Source organism: Agelaius phoeniceus, chromosome 2, assembly GCF_051311805.1.
Source record: "Agelaius phoeniceus isolate bAgePho1 chromosome 2, bAgePho1.hap1, whole genome shotgun sequence".
NCBI classification, from domain to species: domain Eukaryota; kingdom Metazoa; phylum Chordata; class Aves; order Passeriformes; family Icteridae; genus Agelaius; species Agelaius phoeniceus.
Window position 1 is genome coordinate 63,921,624 of NC_135266.1, and position 21,712 is coordinate 63,943,335.

The window sequence follows — 21,712 nt, forward strand, 5'->3', positions numbered from 1 at the left end:
CAAAAAGCATCATGAAGGAAGAGTGCAAACCTATGTATATTATGTGTGCATGTGGAAATGCCTCAGAAAATATGTATAATTTCCTTTATGCTTACAACTGGCTTCTCCGCATTCTGTCTATCAAGTTATATCCTCCACCCTCTTCCCATTATCTGAGAAGTCTTAACTGCTCTGCTGCAAAGTTCCCTCTAGCTGTGCACTCCATAGCCTGGCAGGAATGATCCTTTCTGCAATATCTAAAAGCATCCCCTCTAAGACATAGATGGTTCCTGCTGAAAGTTGCACAAAGTTGTATTAGAAGCATCAAGCCCCTCTCTGTCTGACCTTGTGCCCTCCTGGCTGCCCATGGCATCTTCACCTCATACTCACAATTTCTCAGCTGGAAAGGAAAGGAGGTTCTCTGCCAGCCCTGCAGTTAATTCAGGCTTTGTCCCACTTCTCTGCCAATTCTGCCTGTATTAGCAGCTTTTATCTGTCTCAACCCACATACCACATTGGCTGTACTACAATAACAGCTTAATTGTCACAGGATAAATCTTGTTTAAGCATCTGAAGCAAGTCCTAGTTGGAAACTACTTTGCACGCAAAATCAGGGGTGCTCTGGAGTTGTACCCTGGAAGTACAACTGGGAACTTTGGTTTTATGGTGAGGCATAACAATACTCTTTTAGTTCTTACAGCAGACTAGGAGCTAGAAAGCTGAAAAATTGGACAGCCCTGAGTCACAAACTTCCCAGGTCACAGGGCTACAGGGTCCAAACCCAGCTCTGAGACATCCAGGGTCTCTGGCTCTTGCAGTAGCTAAACCTCTAGGCCCTTTCATGAAAGTTTGACAGATTTCTTCTTCCTCCAGAAGTCAAATTGGAGGTAGACTTAAAAACCTTGCTAGGTTTTCAAGAGCATAGAGTACAGCACTGTGCTTTGTTTCTCTGCTTCTGTTTTCAGTTGCATTTCTCCAATCATTCTCATGAAAAGACATTACTCATTAGCATTACTGAGAATATTTTGAAAACCTGTGGGCCACTGAAAGACTTCCCATTGTCTTTTCTTCTCCAACTCAAACTGCAAACAACACTTTGAAATGGCATTACTAAGTTCACAAACCTGAATGGATAGCAGCTGGTGTGATTGGGCTGGGTGATTTTGCAAGAGCTATTTTTCCTGCCAGCTTTTAAAGTTTATCACCATCTCAGTAGTAAAGGCAGTCCTTATGATTTACTTCCATAAACTCAGGAGAATAAATTTAGTTATTTTCTTTAACAGGAAAGAATTCTTATTTCAGGACAGCTCAGTGGAGCAGTTTAGATAAAAGGCAGAACTGCTAAGGAGTCTCTAACCTTTCCTTTTGCAAGGAAAAGGACGCTATGTGCTTCCTTGACATTACAGTACAAAGCCCTGAGTCAACAGGCCACATAAGCTTAAACCAACCCAAAAAAAGGCTTTCCTCACCTTCTCCCTTGCTCTTGAAGGGACTGCCTTGTCCCTCTCTCTCCTCTCCCCTGACCACTCCCCTTCAGCCCAGGAACAGTCTCTACCCCATAGCAATGAAGTACACAAAAACTAAGTGAAAATCAACCTCTTCCTGTAAAATAGGCATCATTGAGTTCATGAGCTGTTTCCATTATAATACACCAGGGAAGCATTCTGTATCTTTTGCTCTGTGAGGAAAACACACACCAGCTGTTCTGACTTTCACGAAAAATTTACATTTAGCGCTCATCTTGGAAGTCTGAATTTCTCCTTGTCACTGACACCCAAATATACAAACCAGCTCAAAGCCAAAAATTCTCAAAACCACAACTCTGAGGAATCACTCTGCAAAGCAGATCAAAAAGAAATTCAAGTATGGAACTTCTTCTTTGAAAGTCTTCTTTAATCAGGCTCCAAAGGATTAATTCAGCAGGGCAGAACAGATTCTGTTGATTTATTTAGTTATTATTTTATGTTTTAGTTCAGAGTCAAATTCTCTCCATTCTCAGGTTACTGGAGGTATTTCAGAATGAAACATCAAATACCAGAGACCTCCCAGAAATCCATGTGACTTACCTTACATAATTAACACACTCTGAGCTACTTGCTTTGAACCAAAAAGTTTCAAGAGGATTTCACTAAGGGTGCAAAGGGCTCCATGCCTACTTTTTGGGTTGGGTTTGTCTTTGTACAACTTCCTGCACAAGGTGGGGGAAGCACAACGTGCACACATGCAAACATCAGCTTCCATGGAAAAGTATCAGTGTTCCTTATCAGCTATTTCTGCTTCCACTGACAATCACTTTTAACTTAAAGTTAGTCTATTGTTAACCAAAACCATATATTTCTACTACAGCAATAGTGTAGAGGGTCAGAGTCTCAGATAAAAAAAAAAAAAAAAAAAAAAAATATATATATATATATATATATATTATACAAGCTCAAATTCCTAACTGGGAGGATTTTGTGTGTTGCATTGTACCTACTAAGTGGTCACTGGAAAAGCAGCAAAAATAACTCGAGTCTGTGTCATGGAATTAGAAGAGAGCAGTAATATTAGCAAAAGCCTAGCACTATAAATAGAAAATGAGTAGCACAGCTCTTTTAGGAAGCACTGGCACCCAGAAAATTAGAAAGGATGAACAGAGTGAGATCTCTTTTATACACATCTGGACACATACAGCTTTCCTGGTTTCTGGAAACGGTGTGCATCAGAAGTAGAGTTTTTTTCTGTGGGTACCTACACATTAATTGGCAACCTCATTTGTTATCCTGCTAAGACCATTAACAGTACAACAGTTTTCACACAGCCTTCCAAGCTGTTTTGCTAGATTCATCACTGTTTAAAGTAGGGGGAGATCACCCTTTGTTTTGGCTCCTGGATCTCAGCATTTTCTGTCTGAGCCCCAGATTTTATGTATTTTATTTATGCAAAAGCCCCCTGATTTCAGCAGAACCATTCAAACACACAGGCAAGCACTCACAGGATCAGGGCAGCGACCAAACACAATGTTATTCCCATTATTCAGCTATTCTCCCAGCATAAAAACATTATTGGTCTTCTACAACATTACCTCATACCTTGTCTGTCTTTTTTTCTTGTTTCTCCAATATGGCCATGTTTTCTTTCAGAACTTTCACAATCTCAGCAGGATTTTTGTGCGATTTACTAAACAAAGGCATGGTCTTCCTTCACCTGGATTTCTTCCTTCAGGATAGAAGAGGACTGCCTTAAATCAAACAACAAGCAAAAACAGCTTTTAAGGCTTATACAAAAATGCAATAAAAACACACATAGACGCTAAGAACAATAAAAGGTTGCACCTCAAGCACTACATTTTGCTTCAGCCACCCCGTGGAGTAGTGAAAGCTCTCATGTGTAGTTCTTGCAAGTTCATTGGGGATTCATAAGCTACCATTAGAACATGAAAAGCAACTACTCAGCACCTGCACAGGAGTTGGATGCTTCCTGAAGGAAGCTCTGACCTATAGGTCAGCACTCCAGCAAGTCCATGCCCATGTCCAATGTATTTTGGACACTGCACATCTGGCAGGCTCCACTAAATTTCACATATGGGTCACTAGATTTCACATATGGGTTTCTGTCAGACTTCACCAACTCCATCACAGTGCAGAAAACCAACTCTAGGTGCCAGCACACCAAAAGCACTCTTTGTTTTAAGCATTGCAAAATGGAGTCCCAGCTTCTCTGCCATCTCTCCTTCTTCTTCTGTTGCTTTGCTTTGTCTGCCATGGGGACCTTGAGAGAAAGCAGTTTAAGCTATCCCCTAAGAGACTTCAAGAATCTATGGGTCAGATCTCACTGGTGTAGAGCATTGCCTGAGTTAAATAAAGAACAGAGGATCAGGCCCAAATATAAACACAAACATATTCATTACATTTAAATGACAGACTGAGCATTTTAATGAAAATGGATTGTTTGTTTAATTTGAAACATTCTTCTTCTGTATGATTAGAAATGCAAATACTACATCACTGTATTTATATATGAAAGAAACCAAGTAGCTCAGTTTCTGCTTAGGCTGTGAATTCTTATGGGTTTTGCTGAGGGTCCAGTACAAAGATCTATTGAAGTCAATGACTGACTACAGATGGGAATATGTTCTGGTTAGAAGCCCAACACTGTTCTGGACTGCATTCCAGTTTGTACAATAAAAAAGAGGTAAGGGGCGGGGGGGGGGGAAGAACAAAAATAAAAAAATAATCTCAAATTTTCATCTCCTTCCACAACAAAAGAAAAACATCACAATTCCTCCATACACGCATTTGTAAAATTAGTTGTGAAAACATAAATACACAAACAAACCACTTCAATCCCATTATTCTCCAACATTTGCTGTTTAAAAAAAAGCTTGATATGAGAGGTTTCAAATGAGAGAACTAAAGAAGTGCAATACACACAGTGTAAAGAAAACCCAGTGGTCCCAAAGAACCAGCTCCTCTCATGCTTCGTTGTTACTATGGGCACACTACAGAGTCCATCAGGAAATATGATCCCATTTGAGCCATACATCCATGTGTTACTAATCCCCAAATAACCTATGGAATTAATACCCAGATTAGGCATACATTCTATTGCAACTATATATAGTAACCATATAAAACAGCCAAGTACAAAATGAATTCAATCTTTAAAAGCAAAATCTATACAGACTTTGTCCTAATATCTTATTAAAATAATTTCAAAACACTTCTGCAGAGTATCTTTACAAGAAGAGTTTCTATGACACACAGGAAATATTTTTGAATGTCTTTTTTACACCAAAAGTTCTTTTACAGTGTCCAAAATAGGTGAGTTTGTATTTAGCTTCTCATTTGTTGCTAGGTCAGTTTTACAGGAATATTTTCACATTCAGTGCCTGAAACCTCACCACTTTCGAGTTCCCATTCTCAAGCTCCTCACAGTCCTGCTCAAACTCATTTTTATTTCTCCAGCTTTGGCTACATGACCTTCACTCCTCAGCTGAGCTCCCAGCTGCAGAATCCTGCTCCCATGCAGCTCAGAGGTGCAAGTTTTGGCAGCAGCAGCAGTCACCAGAGCAAAATCCCACCTCAGCCTGACAAGGTGCAAGGTTGAAGCCTGGGTGCACTAACAAGTCACCCTTTGGGGCACACACAAGCACTGACAAAGACTGTGATGACAATATTACACAATAAAATTGTTTAGATGCTGCTAGCAAGCGCCAAGCACTCCGTAATCCCAAAGGTGGTGCAAATAGAAGATTAATAATTCACAATACACTTTGAGAAGGACCTGATTCTGCATGTTTTTATTATCCTGAAGGCATGGCATGAGGATGTGATGATGCAAGAGACACAGAGTCTGAAATCAGGAGCTTAACAGGGAAGTTGCATTTCAGAAAAGAATTCTTTTCATCCAGGGTGGGGTAGGTATATTCAGATTGCTAAAGTCATCCCTTCATCTTTTCCTCTCAGAAGTCCTCACACAAAGAAAAGAAAAGGGGGAGATAAATTGATTTTTTAAATTAAGTACTCATGAGCTGAAGGTTCTGAGATTTTTTAAAAATGAAGTTCACATTTCTAACTGAAAAGCTGACAATAAACTATTATTTCCTCTCAAAAAGTAACTTACATGCCTATCTAGAGTAATGTGTCTGTATTTCAAATAACCACTAATTTTGCCATAGAACCAGCACTTTTCCACTGCATAGTTCCAGTATCTGGTTCCAGCAAGTAACCAGAGCACTGCTCAGTGATAAAGCACCTTTTTTTCCCCCTACATACCCTACCAGCATCTTAATCACAACAGCAAAACCACCAATAATAGGGCAGGAAGGGACTCAAGAAACTGTTTAATTCATTGCTCTGTTGAACAGAGCCAAGTCTCTGCATTACTTCATTAGATACAAAGTTTTAGATACAAAGCAACGTGGGAAGAGCCACAGATGTGCATGAAATAACACTTTTGGATTTATCCCTTCTCAGGATACAGTTTTTAACCTGGCAAAAGATGATCCATCACTTCAGAAAATACATACTGGCAGCTGCAGAACATTTTAGTTGCCCATGCAGGAATCTTCTAGGGGGACACATGCTGTTCACAACTACAGGCAGAAGCACATGGGGGTAAAGTCACTCTGCTGAGATTTAGGAGTTGTATTCCTTAGTCTTATGGCTGGTCATCCAATAAGGCAAGTGGCAAAAGGAGGACTCCTGTCCTCCAGCTTTGCTCCCCATGACTGGAGTTTCCAGAATCAAAGAAAGCACAAGCTCTTATTAAAGAAGCTTTTATCACAGCTGGGCATTTCTGTCCTGTCCTCCTCTTTGTACCAGCTCTCCGCTCTCTAAGCTTTTTCTTGGAAGGTCTTCTGTTCAGTAGAGGCACTAATTTGGTTTAGAGGTCCTATTATTTACATCACTTATTTTCAGTATGTTTTTTGGAACTTGTTTTTTTTTCCAGGCATCTATCTAGTCCTCTGTCAAGTTTGCTTGAAATTTCACAGCAAGTTCAAAAGGTACCATGAGAAGAGAATTGGGATGAGAAATGGACAATGTGACCACATAAGCCTCATTCTCTCAAGAAACCAGTCTAAAAATAACAGAAAAACTAAGATGAATGACAACTGAAAAAGATGCAACACAGGCTCACCAAAGGTAGCTCATACTACAATTCCTTATAAATATATTTTAAACAGAAAACAGAGTAGAATCCATGTATCTAATGTGGAAATGCACAGATTTGAATATAGTACCAAAAAATTAATTTAAGAAGAAAATTATTGTGTCATCTGACTGAGAAGGCAAGAGCAATCTGTGGATGGGATCATATTTAGAGAGGCACAGGAATTAAGAGCCTATCCAAAAATTGTGGTGACTGAAAATAGAAAGATATTATCAACACATTACAGGACTGGAATATCATTACCTGGGAAACTGGATGGAGTCAAGAACAAAGGTAATAAAAATGGGATAAAAGTTAAGAGTAGAAGGTATCGGATAATGCCGAATGGTAGATGAGACACAGTTTGTAGATGCTCCAGATCCCCAGAAACATTCAAGATCAGATTGGACAGGACTCTGAGCAACCTGATCTAGTTGAAGACATCCATGATAGAGGGAATTGGACTAGATGACCTTTAAAGATTCCTTCCAACCCAAACCATTCTAAGAATATCTACTTCAAGCTAAGGACTTGCCATGAGAAATGATGAAAACAAGCAACTGGTGACATATGCAAACACACAAGTACTTTACAGATGTGAGAAAGACAGATGCAAATTTATGATGAATCACAAAAATAATGGTCAGTAGAAATGCAGGGGTATCTATGCCTTTGTACACAGTGTTGATAGACCTTCATACAGAACACTGTACACCCAGAGTCAAGTAGAATCAACAGAGGTTAGAGTGGGGGGAGAGAAGCACACTGGATGGGCAGAAAAATGGGAAGACCAGCATGTCTTGGAGGCTAAAAGTGCTCACCTTCGTAAGTTTAGAATAAAAATACAGGAAAGCAGAAAAAGTTATTTCAGCTTAAATAACAATAACACTTTATTTATGCAGAAGCAAATGGCTAAAAACTGCTGATGTATAAACTTCAGCTGGAAATGTAAAGGTTTCCACCCATTGGAGCTTTGAGGTTTTGAAATGACCTAATCTACCAGGCACACTACAGAGCATCTGTTCATAAATTTTTGACAGTGCTGTCTGGCAGCAAGGGACAGGACTGAATGAACCCCTTTCTTTCCCACTTTCTAGGAAAACTTTTCCATCTAATGGTTATTCAACATATGTTTTCATAACATCAAAAATGGATTGTGGACACTCCTGAATTCATAATGGAGAACCAGCCAATTTGTGAAACATTTAGTTTTGATGATGTTATTTCAATGGTGCTCTGGAGAGGAGCTTATGAGACCAAGGAAAGAAACAGCTGTATCTTACCAGACCAACTCTCCTGGTCTCAGAGATTGTCTCTCCCAGTCATGAGGAAAATGCCTTGGCAGTGCTGTAGGAGGAAATGAAGTTTCCTAAGCCTGCTGTTCCCATCAGTGTGAACATGACATTTCAGACACCAGAGCTGGAGTGTCCAGCACATTTTAGAAACTCTACTTTTACAAAAATACTTCGTGGAATACCATTCCATCTATGATTGGGAGAAAAAAATGGCACTGATTTTATGTTAGATAAGCCATAGAAACACCAAAAGGAAACAATAATGAACCACTTTCTAAATGTCAGCCTGTTTCTGTTCAAGTCAGGAAACAAAAAAAACCACACAGACCAAAGCAGTGAATTGAATCCAGAGCTGGATGTGGTTTACAAGACATGACTTTTAGGGTATTCAGTAGCTTGTAAGATTTAACATCCCTTCATATTCAGGGCATACAGTCTCTCAGAGGTCTCCAACTCTACACACATTCAACAAAGATGGAAAACACAATTTCAAAAAACCTATCTACCTACTTTTATTCTGTCTCCTCTGCAAAGGGAGAAGCTGAAACACAGAGAGATGACAAGACTTACCCAAGGCCACATACAAAAAAAATCAGTGTCTGTGTCAGGAATGCAACCTAGACCATGTGACAACAAAGCTGACACTTTATCAGGCTTCAAAATATCTCTTCTGCCAGTTTATCTACTCATAAAGAGAATGTACCAAAAAAAATTCAGCACAGCTATAAAGTACAGAAAGAGATCTAGGTCTGATTGTAGGCACTCTCCACAATTTCTCTGCTTTTAAGTCAAATACTTCCTCAAAATATCATAGTGCAACTGAACTTGTAAGCACAATGAAAGAAAAATGCACACAGCAACTCTGCTCAGCAGCCCATCCCACTATGAAGTGACTCAGTGAAGCAGCTCAGTAACAAAGGCTTCTTCCTGCCCACAAAAGCAAGAATGGAAGAGAGCACATGAGCCCATCCATGCACTCTTTGCAGATGCTCCTCTGGACAAAACATTTGGTCTCCAAAAATAAAAATAAGAAAAAAATTTTCCTTCCCATGGAGTATCAGACATTTGTCTTGTCTTAGCTCCCAACCTTCATCAAGTTATTGATCAGAATCAAAACACTTCAATAACTCATATCGTGTGAGAGTTTCTGGAATGGAAAAAAAATCCTTCATTTCCCAGTCACTGCAGTGTGCCTATGACCCACATAGGTCCTGGTCCCAAGTTAGAACACTTTCTTCATCATTTTGTCTAATTCAGTCTCCACATAATGGAAGAGGTCCTCATTTCTCTGTCCTGCCACATTTGGGAAAGCTGTTGCAATGACAGAGCAATGCCCCCAAACCAGGAGATGGAAGCCCCCATGTGTGGTGAGCACCCAGAGAAGCCCAGTTTGTCCTTTCACCCTCCCCAGTGCAGTCTCCTCACACAACCCACGTTTTACTTGATATGCAGAAGGAATCTAGGCTATGGAACAAGCAACTACTCTGCAAATTCTCCTTATGAGTTGCAGATTTTGGAAGGTGCACTGCAAATGAGACAAAAGATTAACAGAAGATGGGATAGTTTTGTGGTTTGGGTGAATGAATGCCATCCATCTCTGCTTGGCAACTTGATTTTTCCAAAAACTCAAGAATTTACTCATCATAAGCTTTGATGTTGCCTACTTGTTGCATTACCTGAAATGAAGATGGATATTAGCTGAAACTTCACCTGAACACACAAAACATCACAGTAATGCCTACCATCACCACACATGTCACTTTTTTAGCAGATGGTAAGCATCCTGAAGATCAGACATGGAAAAGAAGTAGGCAGCTCTGCCCTTAATCTGATCACCTCTACAGAAAGAGAGTAATAATATCACACCATTGTTCAATTGTGTTATGAAACTGACGGCACTCACGGTGATGCTCCACTCAAGCGCTATGGTGTAGCTCTATGGAAGCACTCAAAAAAATTACTAACTCTTTTTATCTGAGTGCTTGAATGCCACTTTAGTAAAAAACAAGAAAAAAAAAAACCTATATGTACAGTCTTTCAGCAAACACAGGGGATAAAACGAAACACCAAAAAGCAATCTGGTCACTGAGGCACTCTATTCTGATAGATGCTTTGTTCTGTGATGGTGACACCCTGCTCCACATGTATTCACATCCCTACAGCCTCTGTGGGAGCCATTCAGCTGTTGCAGGGCCACATGGAGAGCCAGGTCAGGGAAGTGACCCAGGTTAACAAGAAATAGCCTGCTGGGGAAAAAAAGGTCACACAGGTTTCCAGTCCAGTTCTGCCCAGATAGAGTCTAGGGCTGTACCAGCACAAGAGGGAAAGAAGGGCATGGGAAGAGGGTAGGGCTGCTGGAGCAGATGCTACAGCTCAGATGTTCACCAACCATACTCAGAATGAGGCAGTGATGATCATAAAGGGGGTATAAATGTGTGGCAATACAAACAAAATACTAATCACAGAATAGTCTGTGTGGAAGGAACCATAAAGATCATCTGGTTCCAAGCCCCCTGCCATGGGTAAGGACACCTTCGACTAGACCAGGCTGCAGAGAGCCTCATCCAGCCTGGTCTTGAACATTTCCAGGGATGGGGCATTCACAACTTCTCTCAGCATCCTGTACCAGTCTCACCATGCTCACCATAAAAAATTCCTTTTTAATACCTAATCTAAATTTATCATGAGTAGGGTACAGAGAACAGAATTGAAAGGACATTTTGCTGGCTTGTGTTCTTCTATTGGAAGTCCTGTGTTTTCATATTATTAGTATTAGTATTAGTATTTTATTACAAAACAGCATTTTCACACCCCAATGCCAGGTAACATTCAGATTCTCACCCATGCAGAAATGGCATTGTGTGGCACCACACTCACACCACCATCATTTATGTGTATCACAGGATCACGTAGACTCTCCCAATCATGCTAATGAACTAGCTAGAAGTGGTAGGTTATTACTTCACATTCAATAAAACTAGAAATATACAATAGGTTTTAGAAATATACAGAGGTTTTACAGCCACCAAATTTGCAGGATTGATAAGTCAAGAATATTTGGAATCCCAATTTGCATTTGCTACCACAGAGATCTTTAAAACCTTTAAAAGATTAAGAATTCAATTCCATGCCTAACTGTAGTCCATAGCAAAACTCCCACAAACTCAGTCATGCAGAAAGAGCTCTCTTAACAAATGTCTCTGAAGTACACACAATTCTAACAGAAGAGCCCTTAACAGCTTTTCATTTACTTAAGTAAAAGGAAAACCAAATTAAATATCCATTTCTAGTAGGAATAGTATCTGTAGAAATAATGGAAACTGGTAACATAATTTAAATAACACAGGCAGCAGCCAAGAGGGAATAGGACTTCCTCTAAATTCATTAGTGAGGAAGGTGGATACTATTTTTGTATTTGGTCCAATATTACTAAACTTACCTCTCTACACAGCATTCACTTGATCAAGTTTGTAGCAAGTCCGCTGTGTTACTTCCAATAGCTTCGTAATGGATTAAAATAATTTTCTATAGTAGTAATTTCACTTCATTCATAATATTTCCCAAGAAAGAGCCTTTGCTTTTAAGAAAGACCCCAACTTCCCTTAAGCTCCATTAAAGTTCTGCCTGATAAAGATTTCAAGCATCGCCCATGGCACAGAATCAGCATTTCCAGTGGACAGGACCTATCGGCTGCAAATGAGGAGCTGGGACATTTGCATGGGCTGTTCCTTGTGGCAGCTCACACGGGCACTCATCTTCCCTCCTTCTCCTTCCTTCCCCTGCCTTATGCAAGTGGCCACGCTCTCATTCCTCTGCATCCCAGGAGCCAGCCCGCAGCTGCAGGCAGCCCGCGGAGAGGAGCAGGAGAAATGATATATTGCAGATATTTTATTTTTGGAAACCACACTGTAAATAAAGCCATTTCCAGAGATATTCCATGGACACGGAGTGCTTGGTCGCAGAGCCAGCGCCTTATGTAACAGGAGGAGCATTGTTTAGGGTTGCCTGCGTTAAAGAGCCACTCCTGGTAACACAGTTTACAAAGCTATTAAAAGCTACCAGCCTAACTCTCGAGAATAAGCAGGCAAGCGGTTTGTTACCAAAAGGCTGGTGCTAGCTGGAAAAAAGGAAAGTTTCATCAAACCCCTCAACTTTCCGTGGCTCGGAGGACATCACCTCGTCTGGCACTTACCGTGGGTGGGAAGCTGGGGGCTCCTAGCGCAGCCCCATGGCCGGGTGCTGAAGACAGCTCTGCCGCCTCCCGCAGCCCGCGCCGCCGGCAGCCGCCCTCAGCGATCTCCCATTAATTCCGCTTTATTCCCCGCGCCGGTCGCCCACAAGTGGCAGAGCCCGGGGATCCCGCGGTTCGGCCTCCCGCTCCTCTCCCGCCGGGCGGCCCTCAGCCTCTGGAAAAGCGTGAGCAGAAAGGATCACTTGGACATGCACAGGCGCTCACAAGCAGCTGTAAATTTCCACTCCCCGCTGCCTGCGGCTGCACTCTCGGCTCCTCGCTGTTCCTGCTCCGACGAGCTCTGTGCCTGGGTGTGCGTTTTCCCCCCACTGCCCTCCCCGCTTCCCACTCCCTCGCTCGTCTTGCTCACAGGCTCACACATACACACACACACACACCCCAAACTCCACGTCAGAGGAACGCGTGGAAAAGCAAAGGATGAAGCGATCACTCCGCCGAGAGATTTCCCCAGGGTTAAGGGAGGACATGCGACAATTTCGCATCACTTCTGTAAGTTTCCATTCCTCCCCAAAGTCTGTCGGTGCAGGGGGAGGCATCGCAGACGGCTCCTCGCACCATCACGTGGCGTAGGCTGCTGGAATTAAATTATTCACCTTGCCGTCCTGCTAGGAATGCAAATAAGGGAGCCCAACAGCGGGTTGTTGTTACAAGATAATAAAAAAAAATCAACATGCTCACGCACCACATCTTTCGGCAAAGTCCTGTCCAGAAAAGCTGCAGATAAGCTGCTTCCTGCCTGACTATATATTATTACACAAAGATCCAAATACCTTTCCACAATAATACTTAATATACAAAAAACCCACCCATCTGCAGTATACTCTGAGCAAAATTTAGATCCTGATGAAGAAAAACATTAGCCCAAAGTATTTTTTCAAAGGCTAATGTGATGGGGAAAAAGTCATAAAGTACTCTGAAACAAGTACTACCAGCTATTATCAAGCGTACCAATACAGCAAAACGTAATTAAAGGAATTTTTAGTGCTTCATTTTTCTCTCTCGGCAACTATTGTTTGGCAAGCACCGCACATTCCCAAAGGGAATGGCAAGTGCTGTCCCCTCTGCCCCAGCTGTTAAGAGCAGGGAAAGAAGGATGCTTTACTATAGGCACTTCAAGGTGGGATTTAAAATGTATCTTCATCTGGATCTTGGCCGAGTCCCAGCTGGGATGTGTGCCCAGCATATCTTTCTGCCAAGCTCTCCAGCTTGGGGGGAAAACTTTACCTCCCATCACTTCTTCCTCAGGGCATAGCCTAGCCAAAGTCCTGCATTATTAAAAATCATTTGGTATGCTACATTTGCTTGGGGAGCTGATCTCAGAGTTAGCGGTGCTACAGTTGCATCAGATCTTGATTTAAGGCTTACCTGCAGTAGCTATTCACAGCTCCACATTACAGGCAGCCAAAAGTGCATGAGAAACCTAAATTCTGAGGAATACAGATGAAACAGACACCTTTTAAAGGGCTACCAGCCTTTGCTTGCAATGCCAGCTCTGAAGTGAAGCACACAGGAGTATCCCAAACCCTCACTTTGAAGAGCCACCCGCCTGTCCCTCCTGGGCTCAGGGAGGCAGAAGCCACCCCTGCTCCCTTAACCTCCTGCCTTTGCTCCTGCCTTTGCACAGGAGGCACCAAGCCAACCTTAGATCAGCAGATTTGTACTCTCAACTTATCAGTAAAGCACGTCACCACCTCTGCTCACACTTTACCTAACAGATCATCAAGATACTGCATTCCTGTGGTTTTGGGCTGCCCTGAACAGCACTGGGAACAGGCATTAATTAGTGCAGTTCCCGCTGCACCAGAAAGCACTGCAACAAGTGACACCAAGTGGCAATTTCTGCTCCAAACCCCTTGTGAAATATTCTTCCAGCACCAAATTAAAGGCTTCACATTAGCCACCACTGACCAGGTTTCCTCTCCAGGCCAGCTCCACAGAGAGCTCAGCAAGGGACACTGCAGATGCAAAGCTCTGAACAGGATGAGCCACCCACGAAGCTCAGGAGGCACAACCTGCAGAGATGTGTTGTGGCATGAAGCACTTGGGGAGAAAAACTGGCACTGGGCACCTTTACAGCACCAGCTGGGTGGGGAAGGGAAGGGGAGCTGGGCCTTGTGGTACCTTGCACCCACTCTGACACTGGCCCTTTCTTTTTTATCAGATACCTCAACCTTTGGATAAACAGTGAAAGTCAAATGATAAACACTCTGCCCTTGGGCTACTGCTGACAGTACTGGCTTTTCCTAAGGCAGCACAACAATCCAAGTGCATCACTGCTTCCCCTCTGTGTTTTTAAGAGAAAAACTTTTTTCCTCTACCTGTCCCAAGAAAAATTTTATCTTTTCTATTGTAAATCCACCATCCCTTCAACAGGTAGAACCCCAACTTTTTGTTTTACCGTGGAGTTCAACAGTTGTAGGTGTTACCCTGAAATCAAACTATCAGAAAAAAAGATTGAAATATCACAACAAATGTGTTTTAGTTGCACATAAGGAGCCCCAGTGGGGATAATTTGTGTATCACTGCACTCCATAAAATATTCACAGACCATTTTGAGTATCCCAGCTCTTTGGAAGTATAACAAATTTATCTACAAATTAACTATCCTTTGTTTCAGACTAAATATGCCTGTTTTCCTGACTCAGAACAATAAATTGAATTTCCACTCAATTACAGTTCAGCTTTTCCCATCTTCTACCTGAAAATCTTTTAGGGCTTTAATAGGAGCTCTCTGAAGAGCTGGAGAACAAGAAACCCACCTGCCTCCACCCCTGCATTGCAGCAGAAGAAACTGCACAAAGCAAGGTAGCTAAAGGGGCAGGGGAAAAAAGATTCTCTGCTATTCCAATACTCTGTTTCATCTTAAGTAGAGTTAATTCTCAGATGACAGGAAAAGGCCCTGAACCATTCAATAGGAATTAAGTCATAATTACTTGGTGCTCTTATCTGTTTGTTGGGATTTTTTTGTTGCCAAGAGGTTATTAAATATTTCCAAAATACATTTTCTTCAATTCTTAATTTGTAGCCATCTAAAATCTAGAATGATGTAATTATAAAGAGACAAAAAATCTTCACAGTCCTGAAGTACATGGGAAAAAAAATCTCTGCCCTGCTAAAATACTCCAGCTTCCACATATTTAAATTTCATTATATTTCTTTCCTTTAAAGAGGGCAGAGTCCTCAGGCTAAGGCATGGTTAAAGTACTTTTGAGAAATGTTTGTCCTTGCTTTCATAACTTAAAATCATTCCATCTAATAAAGACCAAAGGAAGAAAACCCCAGCTGATTTTTCCTGCCCTTACCATTTATTTTCTAATGTGGAAAAGAGGAATTAGGGAACTTCAACAGTGAGTGAAATTGCAATAAATTGCAGAAGCAGATGATAAACACACGGCGTATATATATTCATTCTGCTTATTTAATCATCCATTTCCAGTCTGTCTACCTCCTCTGAGATTACTTCCAGCATTCCAAAGCCCTAAGCAGCCTCTAATAATAATAACAACAACAACATCCTTCCTTCCCCCCAAATTGCTCAGTGCCCCAGGCCATCAAAATTCAGCTCTCCACAGCAACAGGTTTAGTTGTGTAATGCTGAATATCAAGAGGAGAAGCTGTAGCATACTAAAAAGATTCCCCCACCCTCCAAAACCTGGAAACTAAAGAACATCCCCCACAGGATTTCGTGCTATTCTTACAAATCCCAAGATATCAACATTTTGATAGTTTGGCAGTTTATTGAGGTGGAGTGGAACTAAAAACAAGTAACTTATATAATCTACATCGTAAAGCTGTTACACTTTAACTCAAAGCATTTAGCTTTATGGCACAGCAATATAAAAAGTGCCCAACAACACTTCTAAAACCTCATAAAATAAGATGCTTTACAGTAACTTCATACTTCTGTGTTATTCTGTGAGTCCACAGATACTCAATTTCTTCAGATCCCTGCAAGAGCACTGTGGCCACCTCAGATTAATGCAAATAAATTCTTCTTCATGCAGCAGATCCCAAATACAGACATCCAACAAACACTTCCTCTCTGTGTAATCTTGGAGGGACACAAGCTTGGAATCGAGCCTGTATACCAGTCCCCCCAAAACAGCTACCAGCACCAAAAGGCAAATTAACATTTGGCTGCTCATCCAAATACAAAATAAGGCCAAAAAAAAAGGGGTACAGTCTACGGAGGGGCAGGTGGTTTTCCCTAGAGCCATGTAAAAAGCAGCAAAGCTTCTGGCCTCTCTCAGGACTAGAAAATTGATATTTCTTCAGTGAAGTGTGGAAAACAGAAAGCAGCAAGATGCAGTGGCTGACCTGTAGCTGCATTTTAGCTGAAATGAGTGGAAGGATTTAAATGGATGCTTTATATAAGCTACTCCTAAAAATGCAGACATGTCTTCAACGATTATGTTCCCCTCTTCTTCCTCCTAGCTCCCTCTAGCGCTTTTAAGGACATACGGCCTTTTCCCTCCCGATTTATTTAATCCTAATACAGTTGCTAAGATGTTGTTTGGTTTAGTTGGGGTTTTGGGGGTTTTTAAGATCTGCAATAGCTCTTATAAACTGCACATGAGATTTTACTGAATGTGTTATTCATATGTACAATCACTCCAGAAACCTGGCCTCTCTACCAGAAATTTTTGTATATTAATACTTTATGTACAGACCAGTGTTTTTAAAAGTTTACTCATTTTAAAGGCATCCAGCTTCATCACCAGAGAAAGTCAATTAAAATTAATCCCCTTCCTTGAGCATTCCCACTCCCAAGTGAATTGTGTCTAAACAGAAGGTTACTACAGCCCAACAGCTGAAAAATATAACATATTAAAATTTTATGTCTACCCTAAAGTCACTTATAAAATGTTAATTGTGCCCCTTATCTACTGTGTCCCAACATAAAACACAAATAAGAACCATACCTGCACTCCCACTTTAATGAGCGGAGGAACAGAGCCTCATGACCACATCAGGCTTTTTACCTGCAGATTCATGCAAACAGAAACTAGGCCCCCCAAATCAGTGATTGCCTGAAGAGTGAAGCAAGTATTTTAAAAATAATTAAAGTTTTCACCTCTCCAAACTGCTTCTATCCCAGTTCTGTACAGTCAATCACCTTAGTGGCCATGTTTGTTTGTTTGTTTCTTTAAGGTCCATTTGCAGAATTAAAAATGGAAAGAGGAAAGACCATTTCAAGAGGTGCAACAAAAAGAGCTTTGCTGAAGACTTAAAACCGCTCATCACATGTGTGCCAAAGTTTCTATAGCAGCACACTAAAAAACATTTTTCTTTATGGAATTGAATTTTAAGTGTATAAAATCATTTATCTGTAATCTCCCATTTCTGAAACAGTCAAACAATATTAATAGTGTTTGGTCTTCTTGAAATGATTGAATTTAGTTACTTATCTCCACATAACTACAAACTACCAAGCACTTTTCTTAATGTTAGGCAGAACAGGTTAAGACAGGCTCACTAACCAAAAGCTCTACAGATGTTCCCTACAACTTCCATGCTGGTCAAAGACAACAGAGCTTTAAACTTCCTAAGAGTGCTTGAAGCCAAAAGCTGAAAGTTATTGCATATTCATCTCAGCAATGGTGATATGCTGTGAAAATGTTGGGCAGATCAACTGCCTTTTGTTGCCTATAATTTCTTGAAACACAATGTGTGACTGTTTCTGACAAGCTGGAAGGCAGTTTGGGATTTAAGACTTTTCCTCTGCTGACCACTACTACAGAAGGCTAAAACATTTTTCATCAGATGCTTTCCAGACGACTTGCAGACAAACAAAATTAAGTTAAATTTAAAACACAAGTTAAATGCTACTGTGAGGCACTCACCGTAACACCCAATTTAGTATGAGGAAAGTGAGGTGGCACCAAGGGAACACCCAAAGGTGTGCACCCCAAAATGTTAAAGAATAAATTTATACTGTTAAAGAATACTGTTAAAGAAGATAGAAACTGTCACTCTGGATAAGACAAAGCTCCATTAAATCCCATCTCTAAGAGGGGCTGACACCAAGAGCAAAGTAGAAAAAGAAACTTATGCCATGGGAAGGACTACTGTACTCTTCTTCTGCTTCTGCAAATCAGCACCTTTGAGGTTTCCTGAAGTATCATGCAAAATCACCATGATGCATAGTTACACACCTTTCACGTTAAAGAACCCAAAGGAGCACTATTCCCCATCTAGGGGGACTCTCAAATCACTTCTTCAATGCTCAGATACAACAGATTGCTCAAGATTGCTTCTGACTGTCAAGACTGAGCTGCCAAGACAGCTCAGAGACTGCTATTTCCTGTGGATGAGGGACCAAACAAGACAAGCTCCAGCATCAATTTATTGCATTCCAGTTAGTTCCTTCTTCAGGGCAGCAAAGCCAGGATTTACCTGCAGAACCATTGCATTTTTCACGTGGCCACCCCCAGACAAGGGAACAAGTACTACCAGAAAGTCCCATATAGAGGCATGGTGTTATACCCATGAAGAAGATGAGTTCAGATCTAAGAAGTGTCAGCTCCTATTTATGTCACACTCTGTGATCTTGGAAAAGCCACTTTCCAAGATCACTTAGTCTCCCCACTGGAAAATTTCTGCATTCAAAACCATAAGGTGCTTTGACACTGCAGTGATGGAACCCAAACAAACACAGCAGGCAGTACCCAGCTTACTTGTGTTCTTTTCCTGCAGACTGGGAAAACAGTCCTGCAGTTTGTGTGATGCAGGTCTCCAGAAACCATGCCCACAGACACAACAAACTTCTGAGTCTCTTCTCATACAGGTTAAGAATTCCACTAAGGCAGAACAGTTGAAACAAAACCAGAATAATACTAGGCTAAAAGTCTAAACTGCTGCTTTTAGATGAAGAATTACAGGGTTTTTTCCCAGTGTGAAATAATGAAACCCAATCATTACTATAATTCTTGAAAAATGGCTGTTATACTTAAGCAAGTGTTGCCCTAAATTGACTTGCCTAAAGAAGAAAATTTATGGTGCCAACACTGCTCTCCTGGAGAAAGAGAACCCACATCTCACTACCAGTTTTGTCTGGCAACAACATTATTTTAACATATTGGAAAAGGATAGGGAACCTTCAGAACTCATCAGGATCAAGTTGCACAAGGAGAGGTTGTCTTCACAAGTACCCCAAAGCCATTCCTCCTGACAAACAATTAAGTATATCCATCACTTGTCAGATTGCAAATATATTTTGCCTTCATGGCCAGCTGATGAAACACAGCATGCTTGCACTTCTCTGTCCCACAGTAAGTATTTTACCATCACTTCAATGTTATCTTCCTGTTAGTTGGTGAACAGTTCCTGTTGTCACGAAGCCCCTGTCTCAGATTTTAGTAACATATTTTTCTGGTCTCAGGAAGGAACCTCCAGAGCTTCCTAAAGACCTCTGTAGTCCATTCTGGCCAAAAGTTGACTATATTGAGCAAACTAACCTGTAGGGTATTCTTTGAAGTCCCCAGTGGGGAAAACCTGTCCATGCACATTCCCACACTACTAAAAAGCCATCTGCTGTTCCCCCCATCCCTGTTGCCCAACAACTGACATTACAAATTAATTATTATGTCAGACACATACAACTACAAAGTGTCCAATTAAGGGCTGAGTTCCTTTTGTTTTAATTAATAAACCAGGGTCATGCCTTGAAGTCCTTAAATGGCAGCAGGCATGCTGCAGACTGGCATTTTTTAGCCAAGTCTGTCCTGAACAAAGACCAACATGAGCAGTGTGTTCATCTTCTGGACAATTTCTGTTTTGGAGGGAGAGCAGCTCTGGCACCTGGGTGTGCTTTGATTCAACTCCATTTCTGTGTAGTCTCAACAGTGGAGATCCCTGACAGGCTCTGGATACCTGGAAGAAAAGCACTCACCACATGACATAAATGGCAAGCTCCAGATATATAGGTTGTAACAGGTCAAACATACTCAGGAAATCTTGGCAAACATCATTTCTCGAGACATCTCCTAATGAAATCTGACAGCTTCAACATCACACAGCACACAGATCTATACTCACAAACTTTGTCACAGCCTCTTAAAATAGTTTAAGAAAACAGTTTTTTCTCAGGCTTTCTCACATACCTGTTCCCTTCCCACAGAAGCAATTGATAATTTTCTTCTCTGCATGTGTTTTGGCAGTGTGCATTCGCAAAATACCTTTATCTGCCATCAAAATCTACACCTCTGAAGGGTAAAAGACTGCTACTCTCCACTTATAAAAGTCATGTTTAGCACTGAAAATAAGTAAGGTGTATGCCTCTCAAATGAAAAAATACTCTCAAGCTGTAGCAGCCCAGACATGAGAAGTTATCTATTATCTTTGCAAAAAAAAATATTTTTAGCTAGATGCTATCTGAGCCTGATCACCTGCAGAACATGTTTTCTAATAAATTTGTATGCAGTACCTTGAATTTATGAGAACTGTAGGACCAATAGCAGATTCAGAGAGAAAAGTCTCAAAACTGTTTCCTTCAGAACTGCAGCGCTCATAAGGACACAAAATTATGTCTGGCATTGTTGCAAATTTTGGAGTTTCCACCCAAGTACCACTGAAAAGAAATGGCTTGTTTTCTGAGAGCAGGCAGCACCCCGTGAGAAGGTCACCCAGCAAGAGTCGTATCAGTTCAACTTTCCATGACCACAGCAAGTGCAAGACAGTCTCCCCTAGCTGTCATCATGGGATGAAATTACTTTCACAAGCACAAGAACTTCCATTGAAATATTCCAGCACACAAAGGCCTGTATCCAGAGAGCTGCATGGCAGCCAGGTAACCAAAGATGTGAATGTAAGCTATTTAATACCTTGGCATTTAACCCAACAATAGCATTACCTATTTCTATGTTTTTCAATTTAAAAAAAACCCCTAAAAACAGACGACATGGAAGTTCAAAAGTAATAAATAGTATGACACTGTGACAGTTTACACAGACTGGCTTTTCTTTCAAAACTAAAGACAGTTCTATATGATTCCTACACTCATAAAATAAGACCTTATTTGGATTTAAAATAAGTTTGAAATAGATTTTTTTGTTCTTCTCAAAACAATAAATGAATGTTGTTACTATCAGCAAAGGAGCTTAAAAAATTCAAATATTTACTCTGGTTCCCCAAAGCTTAACAGCTTCTTGAACAAGAGCAGCTTTTTAAAAAATTTTGTACCTTGACACTAATTTCAAATGCTGGAGAATCTGTGAAGTCCATTAATAACATAGTGCAACAGTTAAGGTTACCACTTTCAATGTTTGGGGTTTTTTTCCTTTTCTGAAAATTCATATTCTGTTTTACTTTCTCCTCCCTGAAGCTGTGATTCCTGTGCTTTTAAACATGTGCTTTTTGAAGGCTCTTCATTTTGTTCATGTATAGGTGTGTGATTAAATCATTTCAACAAACTCAGAATTTACTTCTTCATCACCACCTACATGAAGTGTACATATACGGTTTGCTGACACCTACAACCAGTACTGACTTCAATTAAAAAATGTCTTGAAATCAAACCTGATTGTATTATGGAAGTGAGATCATTAATACAGCA

The 21,712-nt window shown here is 40.9% G+C and overlaps 1 protein-coding gene across 4 annotated transcripts in view; it reads right to left on the reverse strand.

The window, feature by feature from the left end:
- CAB39L (calcium binding protein 39 like) overlaps positions 1–21,712 on the reverse strand; it is a 59,732-nt gene that overhangs the window by 31,105 nt on the left and 6,915 nt on the right. The window contains exons 1-3 of one of the 4 annotated variants that reach the window (XM_077173704.1): positions 12,537–12,687; positions 12,100–12,313; positions 3,051–3,199 (exon numbers count right to left, since the gene is read on the reverse strand). In XM_077173704.1, coding sequence (XP_077029819.1) covers positions 3,051–3,152 — 102 coding nt within the window. In that variant the 5' untranslated portion in view covers positions 3,153–3,199; positions 12,100–12,313; positions 12,537–12,687. Of the gene's footprint in view, positions 1–3,050; positions 3,200–7,895; positions 7,960–11,346; positions 11,831–12,099; positions 12,314–12,536; positions 12,688–21,712 lie in introns of those variants that run through there. The other 3 variants (XM_054628475.2, XM_077173706.1, XM_077173705.1) reach the window with 3 other exon arrangements.